Source organism: Diaphorina citri, unplaced genomic scaffold (genome assembly GCF_000475195.1).
Source record: "Diaphorina citri unplaced genomic scaffold, Diaci psyllid genome assembly version 1.1 scaffold6318, whole genome shotgun sequence".
In the NCBI taxonomy this organism is placed as follows: Eukaryota; Metazoa; Arthropoda; class Insecta; order Hemiptera; family Psyllidae; genus Diaphorina; species Diaphorina citri.
In genome coordinates this window covers 3,700-15,180 of record NW_007383694.1, presented here as the reverse complement: position 1 = coordinate 15,180, position 11,481 = coordinate 3,700, and the positions used below count along the sequence as shown (strand labels likewise).

General features: G+C 37.7%; 1 protein-coding gene across 1 annotated transcript in view; it reads left to right on the top strand.

Annotated features, from left to right (window-relative positions):
* Nucleotides 1–2,204: 2,204 nt before the first annotated feature.
* LOC103521940 (bleomycin hydrolase) overlaps nucleotides 2,205–11,481 on the top strand; it is a gene marked incomplete at its 5' end in the record, with an annotated part of 12,970 nt that continues 3,693 nt past the window's right edge. The window contains 4 exon segments of the mRNA XM_026832377.1: nucleotides 2,205–2,386; nucleotides 2,809–2,914; nucleotides 3,989–4,159; nucleotides 5,011–5,302. Of these exon segments, the coding sequence (XP_026688178.1) occupies nucleotides 2,205–2,386; nucleotides 2,809–2,914; nucleotides 3,989–4,159; nucleotides 5,011–5,226 (675 nt within the window).

Genomic DNA, 11,481 nt, shown 5'->3' with positions numbered 1-11,481 from the left:
TATATGAAACTAGTTTTAAAATCCACAGCCTTGTGTCAAGTTAAGCGAGTGGTTGCTAAGTTTCAGTGTTGATATCACTGTTATATACCCTTAAAAAGAGGCCCGCTTGAAAGGTAAGTGTGACCTCATCTCTTTAGAGCGTGTAGGCACTGTATGTACCAACTTTCGCGACCGGATCGCAAAGGTTCGAAAGATTTATTATTGACTTGACTCAGCTTTGGTAAAGATCCACAGCCTTGTGTCAAGTACATAAGCGAGTTGTTGCTAAGTCAGTCGCTCAGAAGTAATCGTAAGAGACGCAAATATCAACATCTACTAATTACAGCTGCGCTTGAAAGTAACTATCGACCTAGGATCTATTAAGATAAGCAAGGAATGTACCTGTAGTTTGGCAAGGCTGTCGAGCAAGCAATAAAAATTATCCCTAAGCCGTCGGCTCAGAAGTAATCGGTCAAGATGACCCAACTAACAACATCTACTAAGATAAATGATATTATCTATGTCTCCACACGCGAAATGAACCCAATACAAAAGTTTTCAGTATCTACGTTATTTAGAAAGCTGAGAAAACGAGCTTTCCAACCATGTATGTCACATTTGGACGAAATTTCTCTAAGCTCCAGTTTGAATGAAAGTTCGCGCGAAAAAAATTCCCATATATTGCAAAATAAGGTCGTGACTAGAATCGTTGGTGAGCGAAATCGGCGATGAAACTATAATGGTTAGAAAGCTGAGAAAAAAGCTATAAGAAGAGTAGAGTTTAGGTCGAATACCCTTTTCCAACCCCCGCCGTCGAAGGGCTTTTCTGGTGAAAAGTAGGTAAATGCTCACATGTAGGTATACCCACAGTTAATTCTAAAGTGGTAGGGTATGCAGTTACGAAAATAGTCTTCTTTTTCGTCAGTGAAAACATCATGTGACAGAGAAAAAAACATTAAACGAACAAACATACATGAAAAAAAAAAACGTTAAAAAAAATTCCAACCCCCGGGCGCGAACCCAAAGTCAGTACATTCATGCAAAATCCCAGAGGCCTCTGCTTGCACCTGCACACCACACACGACGATGGTAAAATTGATAAAAATAGTAATATATAAAGTTTATTTTTCATCCCTAATTTTAAAAAGGTAAATTTATTGGGGATTTTTTAGGGTGGGAAAAAAAGGGATTTTTTTCAAAAACATTGCTACATTGTCTTTTGTCACACCCTGACGAATTTGTAGTTTCGTTGGTAGGAATCGTTGGTAATTTCTATATAGTCTAAACAGCTAGGTACAGTAGAATCATTCTATAAGTCTACACTGTTCTACAATGTACTTGCAGTCAAAATGCATTCAGAATAAAGCAAAATACATTCAGAAACAAGTCCTTGCGTATGGTTCAACCGGGCGGGAATCGAACCCGCGGCCTAGCGCTTACGAGGCAGACGCACTACCAACTAAGCTAACTAGGCTGGCTAATCAGATGTTTGGAATTGATGCTTCAGTACAGCTTGAGAGTCAGTGTTTTGACAATAAAATAAAATTGTTGACTTTCTTCCACTAGTTAGCTTGGTTGGTAGCGCGTCTGCCTCGTAAGCGTTAGGCCGCGGGTTCGATTCCCCCCCGGGGCGGATTTTATCCTAAACAGATAAGGTTCGTTCTCGGAATGGCTGGATTTCTTTTACCCTCTTTTCAATTTCGGGACAATAAGACCCTAGCAGTTACAGTTTCCTGGGAAGGAAAAAAGCACCAACAATAAAGTAATTACCTACATACTTGCAAAAAGAAGAAAAAACACACACATCACAACTTCAACTCTATTTTTTTTTTTTTCTTTTTCAATTTAATCAGGGTGTTTAAATTACCTTATTGTAAAATGTACTCCCTATAATGTATCAAATATACATACGTACATATGTACAAGACCTTGTTTAGACTGCGGGGAAAAAGGGACTTTTCAGTCTCATTCTGGCAGTATAAATAAGGTATATTCTATTCTAATCCATTCTATTCTTCCCTTTTTTTTTTTTTTTTTTTATTTTTCAATTTAATCAGGGTGTTTTTTAAATTACCTTATTGTAAAATGTACTCCCTATAATGTATCAAATATTCATACGTACATATGTACAAGACCTTGTTTAGACTGCGGGGAAAAAGGAACTTTTCAGTCTTATCCCAGCAGGATAAACAAGATATATTCTATTCTTCTCTCCCTCTCTTCAGATCGAGCGGTGCAACTTCTATCTGAACACCGTGGTTGAGACCGCCCGGCGTGGTGAACCAGTGGATGGGCGGCTGGTCTCCTTCCTCATGCAGTCACCCAATGGGGACGGTGGACAATGGGATATGCTGGTCAACCTCATCGTCAACCATGGACTTATGCCGAAGAACTGTTTGGTTTGGATGTGAGGTAAGAAATAGAATAGAATTATTAGGATTAGAATCAATTATAGTAGAATTAGAATCATCTACAACAATCAACCTGTAGAACTGCTAATGAAACTCGCTGCCGAATCTATTAAGAATAACGAAGCTGTGTGGTTTGGATGTGAGGTAAGAAATAGAATAGAATTATTAGGATTAGAATCATCTACAACAATCAACCAGTAGAACTGCTAATGAAACTCGCTGCCGAATCTATTAAGAATAACGAAGCTGTGTGGTTTGGATGTGAGGTAAGAAATAGAATAGAATTATTAGAATTAGAATAGTAGAATTAGAATCATCTACAACAATCAACCAGTAGAACTGCTAATGAAACTCGCTGCCGAATCTATTAAGAATAACGAAGCTGTGTGGTTTGGATGTGAGGTAAGAAATAGAATAGAATTATTAGGATTAGAATCATCTACAACAATCAACCAGTAGAACTGCTAATGAAACTCGCTGCCGAATCTATTAAGAATAACGAAGCTGTGTGGTTTGGATGTGAGGTAAGAAATGGGTTCGCCTAGTTAGCTTGGTTAATAGAGCGTCTTGTAAGCGCTAGGCCGCGGGCTCGATTCCCGTCCGGGGTGGATTTAATCCTGAACGGATAATGTTCGTTCTGGAAACGGCTGGCTTTCTCCTTTCCTGTCCTTCTTCTTTCTTTGATTTGGGGACATAAGAAATACTACCTAACATAACAAACAGATTTAAATAAAAAAAAATTCTCTGCTTTTAAAGAATAAGCACAAGTCCTCACGATGGTTGACCGCGGTTCAGGACGAGCCTATTAAACAAGGCCAGAGACCATCACCCCGGTGTATGGCAGATACAAAAAGATATATTCTCTTTTTCTGCCATCACCATTCGGCGAAAGCTAAAGCCGCTACAACAACAACAACAAATCTGAGGAGCAACGCACGACAGCATTTGCATGAGTTTATGCGTGATGAGCTGATCAAAATAGACTTGGCTTCTTCTAGGTTTTAGACTTCAAGTCTTGGCGAGTTCAAGTGAAGGCATAAAATCTACAGCAGAACTGCAGAAGACGACTGCCCAGTCTAGTTAGCTTTGAGGGTAGCGTGTCTGTCTTGTAAGCGCTAGGCCGCGGGCTCGATTCCCGTCCGGGGTGGATTTAATCCTGAACGGATAATGTTCGTTCTGGAAACGGCTGGCTTTCTCCTTTCCTGTCCTTCTTCTTTCTTTGATTTGGGGACATAACAAATACTACCTAACATAACAAACAGATTTAAATGAAAAAAAAAAATCTCTGCTTTTAAAGAATAAGCACAAGTCCTCACGATGGTTGACTGCGGTTCAGGACGAGCCTATTAAACAAGGCTAGAGACCATCACCCCCGTGTATGGCAGATACAAAAAGATATATTCTCTTTTTCTACCATCACCTTTCGGAGCTAAAGCCTCTACAACAACATCAACAACAACAACAACAACAACAAAATAAAATAAAAAAATACCAGCTGACTGGTGTTTTTGGACTTTTTATAAGAAAAAAATGATCTTTCTCTCTTATACATTTAACCTTTGTATCTGAATCCAACCCTTAATTTTCTCTACTTCCAGGTGTCCAAACGGTTCGCCAACAAGCTGGGTCTGAATGATCTCGAGATTCATAACTTCAAGGCTGTGTTTGATTCCGACGTATCTCTGCCTATGAGTAAAGCAGAGAGGATGATGTATGGCGAATCCTCTATGACACATGCTATGGTCATATCTGCCGTGTCTATTGATAAGGTAAACACGCATTTTTTTTTTTTTTTTTTTTTTTAAAGATGAGTGTTTCACCGCCGTTTTTATTTCGTAGCAATGGAACAACTGCTACATTAGACGCTTGTGGCCTGTGTCGTAGCATGCCCATTCCGTAGTATGCCTCTCATCAGATGGGCGAGAAGAGACACAATAATTCCCACTTACTTAAGTGCTGGGTCAACACGAGAACACCAGAAAGTAACTTGTGAAATATTTGCAATCGAAAAACGAGTACAAAATTTTGTCGATGGTGGGATTCGAACCCGGGACCTTCTGCATGGCAAGCAAGCGTGTTACCACTGGACCAACCGTGCCCCCATGACTAATAAAATAATAATAATAATAAATAGCTGAGCCAAAGTTGTGACTCTCGCTAGAAATGAATAGCTCACCCTAAAGGGGATTTAGCTAAAAGTGTAAAATCAAATCATGCATGATTTATGGTAAAACAGAGCTTTGTCACAACTCTTGCTGATATCACAGCATTACGAAGAACTTCTATTGCAATCAATTTTCATACTTCACTAATCACTAAAAAGCACAAAAGAAATCGCCTAATGGACGATTCTTTTCTGCCTTATGCTGTCCATTTATCTTATTCCTACTTACCTACCTTTTTTGGGGCTATCTAACCCTGGACCTCCGGCAAAGGTTTTAATTCTCTTTTACTTTTTTTTTTTTAACTTGATAAGAAGAACCAAAAAGGCAGATATATTTTGCAGAACTTCAAAGAATTATTATTATTATTTTTCAAGTACTTTATTTTCTAACAAATTTTGAAGAAGAATACAAAAAAAGGCTAAAATTTTAATCTAAAACTTGTTGTTCCTCTGCAGGAGACGGAGGAGCCCACCAAGTGGCGCGTGGAGAACTCGTGGGGAGAAGAGCAGAATCACAAGGGCTACATCCTCATGACCTCCCCCTGGTTTAAGGAGTACGTGTTCGAAGTGGTGGTAGACAAGAAATACGTGCCTGCCTCCGTGCTGGATGTGTTTAACCAGGAACCCACCATCCTGCCTGCCTGGGACCCTATGGGAACGCTGGCCCAATAAGTGGCGTTCAGTACAAGAAGGGCTGAACCCTATTTCTGCCCTCGTTAATTATAAAGGCACTATATCCAAAAAACAGGGTTTAAGGAGTACGTGTTCGAAGTGGTGGTAGACAAGAAATACGTGCCTGCCTCCGTGCTGGACGTGTTTAACCAGGAACCCACCATTCTGCCTGCCTGGGACCCTATGGGCACGCTGGCCCAATAAGTGGCGTTCAGTACAAGAATGGCTGAACCCTATTTCTGCCCTCGTTAATTATAAAGTCACTATATCCAAAAACAATATATCAAACAGAACAGAATCGATCAACCAATCAATCAAGTCTAAATGAGATTGGTTTGCCACCAATATGAAAAGTTGAAAAACTGTCGGTGTAGGTAATGGTAACCTTGAGGTATAAAAAAGAAACCTTCCCATGGTGTATTATTACCATGATATTTTACAAAATGTGCATGTAAAGAAGTTGATATTATGATCTAGGACTGAAATATGTATGTATATTCAAAATAAGCAAAGAAAAGAACTGAATTCATTTTTTCTTTTTTTTTTTTTTTTCTTAGTTTTACAGCGCAAAAATTTATATAACGTAGGTAATATTATCTTCTGATTCTTTATTTTATTACATTTGTCTATTTAAAATATTATTTCTTTTTCGCTAAGAATTTGACTGAAATTTTTTCACGGATGAACATATTTAGTTAGGCTATATCTAAGATGTTTGGATATTTGGTCCGCGGTATTGGATTCAAACTTTGTAAGGGTATTTTTTTAAGAAATTAAATTAGAATTGCCAAGATAGGAAAAGTAAAAAGTATGGATCTATTTTCAGTTCGATGGCATAATCTGTACGTAATCAGTTTGTAAATATGCATCTCGGAAGTATGTTCATCCTCGAAATTCTACGGATACTTTCCCAGACAACTCGAGTATTTGTCACAATCGGCCAAGAATTCACCTTTGAAAGAAGCGCCGATCAAGAAAACATTTTCCTTGTTATTTCTTGTACCTACGGTACATACTGTAGATAGGGGCAAGGTTTTTGCAAGGACGCCACCTGTCACTTTTAACATTTATAATTCGATATTCACAGTTTAACTCTTGCTTGGGATAATTTTGAGGCTAATTGATGCTGCGTGACGTACAAGTGAATTTAAACTCCGGTTTAACTTTAACTCTCAGATTGAAGTTAAGTTCCGAGTTTTGAAATACTGATTGTGACGCCGCGCCGCGCAGAAGTAATCTGATTGATTTAAACTTTGGATTAATTTAAGACTAATTATAATATTTTAAACTTTGGGATCTCAGAAATTGTATGTCCAGGCATCTATTTCAAAATCACCCCCAAGTATTCCATTAAAAAATGTAAGAAAAAAATGTCGGAACTTATACATAATAGATCTTATTTTAATCTTCATTATCCTATGCATTTATATTATTGTGTTTCTTTGTAATGAGTATTTTCCTAATAAATGATTATATCTTCAGTAAAAAAAAAAAAAAAACATGAAAATACTCTCTGAAGTTCAATTATATTTTTAAATTTTTATATTGACATTTTAACTTGTTACATAGTTTCATACAGATTGAACAAATTTTTTAATTGAATTACTGGCTAAGACATACTCGGGATTTTAATGATGATATTTACCCACACCAGCAAATAGGCAGATTTTTAAAACTTTCAATTTAGAAGTCCAAAACCTGTTGATCAGGAAGAAGAAACAGAGGCAAAACCCTGTGGTTTAATAGGTAGAAGAGAGGCTCAGCCTGCAAACTGGAGCGGTAGAGCGCCTTTTTTTTTCATTCCCGTCCTCGTGCTAGAACTTCTTTTTTTTTTTTTGTCCTCAATTACCACAAAAATTACGTGATTTGAGAATTTGTGTAAATACGATTATCTTTTTTTAAAAAATGTACGATAGAGTATCCTCATTTTTTCAGTTCGTCTTAAATTTCAAAATAATAGACTCTGGTATAGATACATATACTTGTGTAACGTTTTTTCCTTTCATTGAAAAAGTCCAATGTTTGGGATCAAGTTTCCACCACATCGAATGTTGTTTTTATCTTTATTATGTGGACATCATGGCAGATAGAGAAAATACTAGGTGCAACAGTTGCGATATAAATACTTGAAGCACTCAACAGTCTGAGATTTTGTCCTATTCTCTCCGCTTGTGTGTATTTGTTCAAGATGAATTGAAATCCAACAGTGTACTGCTGGTGTTTCCTAGCAAATAGAAGATCCAACCAGGACTGTTAGCTTGGCTCCAAGATTTATTATCCACAACACTGTGCGACTAGCATTTTCTCATATCACACCATGAGTCAACTAAGGTAAAGCACATCGAGGTGAGAAGTAAAAGCAAGACATGATAGGGAATTTCATGTTGTGAAGTAGACACAACGCTCGGAAAATGATTCGAGGATTTGTCTAAACCAGACGTGTATTGTTTTTCATTCGCCGACTGAAAAAATCCGGAATACATCTATCGGATATCATATCAAGGATTTCGTAATTCAAAAATCTGCAACAATAGAATAATTGTATGAAGGACAGAATCCCATACTTCAGGACTGGATAGAACCCACGCCCTCCTGTATGCCAGGCGAGGTCATTTACACACTTTAAACCACAGTTCAATTATTCCTCCTGTCACAATTTGTCTAAATTAGAAATGTGAGATCTGTACCTATTTGACTGGTGGGTATATCTCATTAAATCGATATATGTCTACCAGTAAACTTCAATTAAAAATGGGCAAATTTGTTTCAATCTAGTATCAAGGCTATGTAACAAAGTATAAGATCTGCAAAATAAAATTAAAAAGATAAATGAACATTCAGAGAGTATTTTTTTTTTTTTTTTTTTTTACGAGATATAAAATTTATTAGGGAAATACTCATTACAAAGAACACAAATAAAAATCATAGGAATAATGAAGATTTAAAATAAAGAATTAAATTATGATATAGTCCGATTTTTTCCTTATTTTAATGAAGAAACTTGAGGGCAGGTGTGAATTTGACAATTGATGCCTGGGACTACCAATTTGAATCAAAAGTTAAAATTTAAATTAGTTTAAAATTAATCCAGAAGTTCTAAATCAATCAGATTCACTTCGCTGGCTGCGGCGTCACAATCAAGATTTCAAACTCGGATTAACTTAAATCCGAGAGCTTAAAGTTAACACCGAGTTTAAATTCAGCTTTGACGTCCCGGCATCAATTAGCCTCAAAATTATCCCAAGCAAGAGTTAAAATTGTGATATCGAATATAAATGTTAAAATGGATCAGGTGGTTTTTTTTCCCCAAAATATAGCCCCTATGCACAGTATGTACCGTAGGGTACAAGAAGGCATACAAGGAAAAATGTTTTCCTTTGAGATCGGAGACACGCGCTTCTTTCAACAGGTGATTCATTTTGGGCGATTGTTGACAAAATACTCAGAGTTGTCTGGGAAAGTATCCGTCAGAATTTCGAGATGAAAATACTGCATAAGAATTTACAAATGGATTTGTAAATTATCTCGAAATGGAAAAATAGATCCAATACCTTTATTACTTTTCACACTATATCTTAGCAATTCTAATTTAATTATGCTTAAAAAAATTACCCTTACAAAGTTTGAATCCAAAACACTGGGAACCAAATAATCCAAATCAAATTTAGCTTCCGTACCTACTATATCATTCCCCGTGAGAAAAAATTTCAGGTCAAGATTCTTAGGAATAAGAAATAATATTTTAAATAGGACAAATGTAGATAAAATAAAGGCAAGAATCAAGAGTTAATATTATTACCTACGTTTATAAATCTTGCGTGTAAAAATAACATCTAACAAGTATTAAAAAAAAAAAAAAAAAAAAAAAAAAAAAAAATGAATTCAGGTTCTTTTCTTTGCTTATTTACTTGAATATACATATCCGAAAAGCAAATTTTCAATCCTAGATTCAATAATATCAACTTCTTTAACGTGCACATTTTGTAAAATATCATGGTAATAATACACCATCCCGTGGGAAGGTTTCTTTTTTATACACCTCCAAGGTTACCATTTACCTACACCGACAGTTTTTCAACTTTTCATATTGGTGGCAAACCAATCTCATTTAGACTTGATTGAGATGTTGGTTGATCGATTCTGATTCTGTTTTGATATATCTGTTTTTGGATATAGTTGCCTTTATTAATTAACCGAGGGCAGAAAATTAGGGTTCAGGCCATTCTTGTACTGAACGCCACTTAATTGGGCCAGCGTGCGGCCATAGGGTCCAGGCAGGCAGGATGGTGGGGTTCCTGGTGTATAACACATCCAGCACGGAGGGCAGGCAGCGTATTTCTTGTCTATACCAGCCACTTCGAACACCGTACTGCCTTAAACCAGGCAGGGGGAAGTCATGGAGGATGTAGCCCTTGTGATTCTGCTCTTCTCCCCGAACGAGTTCTCCACGCGCCCACTTGGTGGGCTCCTCCGTCTCCTGCAAGAGGAAACCAACAAGTTTAGAGTTAATTTTAGCCTAATTTTTTTGAATATTATTGTCTCGCCAAAAATTTGTTAGAAAATAACAGTACTTGAAAAAAAAATTAAAAGAGAATTAAAACCTTTGCCGGAAGATCCAGGTTAGTAATAATAATAATTCTTTGAAGTTCTGCAAAATATATCTGCCTTTTTGGTTCTTCTTATCAAGTTAAAAAAAAAGTAAACTACGGAATGGGCATGCTACGACACAGGCCACAAGCGTCTAATGTAGCAGTTGTTCCATTGCTATGAAGTAAAAACGGCGGTGGAACACTCATTAAAAAAAAAAAAAAAAAAAAAAAAGAAAAAAGAAATGCGCTGTTTACCTTATCACATAGGACACGGGTGGCAGGTGAGGGACCGAGATAGCATTGTGTCATAGAGGACTTCGCCGATACGATCATCCCTCTGCTTCTTCTCATAGGCAGGTAGAACGTGCAGACATCCAAACACAGAACCTTGAAGTTCATGAATCTGGCGCGACGATTCGATTCAAACCCAGCTGTGTTGGCGAACACGTTCTGGACGACCTGGAAAGTAGAGAAACATCAAAAGGGTTGGGATTCAGATACAGAGGGGTAAACTGTATTAAGGAGAGAAAGATCATGTGTTTGCCAGCGCCTAGTAGCTTAGGTTGGTAGTGCGTCTGCCTTGTACGCGCTAGGCCGCGGGTTCTGATTCCCGCCCGGGGCGGAGTTTTTATCCGCGCCCCCCCCCCCGATGGGATAATGTTCGTTTCTCGGAAACCGGCTGGCTTCTCTCCTTTATCCCTGTCTTCCTTCTCTGTTCGATTCTTCGGGACGATAAAGAGACCTATCAGCAGTTAACAGTTCCCTCTGGTCAAAAAAAAGAGTTTGATTTTTTTCTCATCAAAAGTCCGAAAACCCAGTCACGCTGGTATTTTTTATTTGTATTTGCATTGGTATTAAGTGGTGCTAACATTGAATGTTTGATTACATTAAAAGTCCTACTTTGATAATAATACATAATAAAAAAAAAAAAAAAGTAACAATTAGAAATTTTATGGCGCGCTTTAAAAGGATGAATCATCTGTAGAACTGATGAGTGAGAAGGCCAGATTCTATTTTGATCAGCTCATTCACGCATAAACTCATTGGCAAATTACTATTGTTCGTGGTTGCTCCTCAGATTTGTTGTTGTTGGTTGTAGCGGCTTTAGCTTTCACCGAATACGCTGATGGCAGAAAAAGAGAATAGTGATCTTTCTTGTATCTCGCCCATACACCGGGGCCCGGTCAAACGAACCAACCTAATATTAGCTTAATATCATCTTAATCTTAGCTAGATGTTGTTAGTTGGACGAATCTTGACGGATTGGACTTTGAGCGACGGCTTAGATAATTCCTTATTGCTTCGGACGACACCAAACCGTACACCTCCATTTCTTTATCCAAGCGGATCAATCGAAACCGAATATCTCGCAGAATATTCGCGATCCGCGCCGAGCGTAAAGGGCAGGCGCCACCTAAAATTAGGACTTGCGGCTACTTACAAGCGAAGACCTTTGCCGACCCGAAAGAGGAACGCGGACCAGGTTGAAGAAAGGAAACTAACCCCTGTATGAGCATTGTTTTATGATGGATTTGGTATGGTTTGTCTAAAAGTATATTTATTTTTTTTTTTAAGAGACGAAATTTCTGTATTCCGTGTTCAGGAGTGCTACCAACTGACGCCAAAGTCCCTGCTCGGATAATTTTGTTCCCGTCTACTGGTAGTG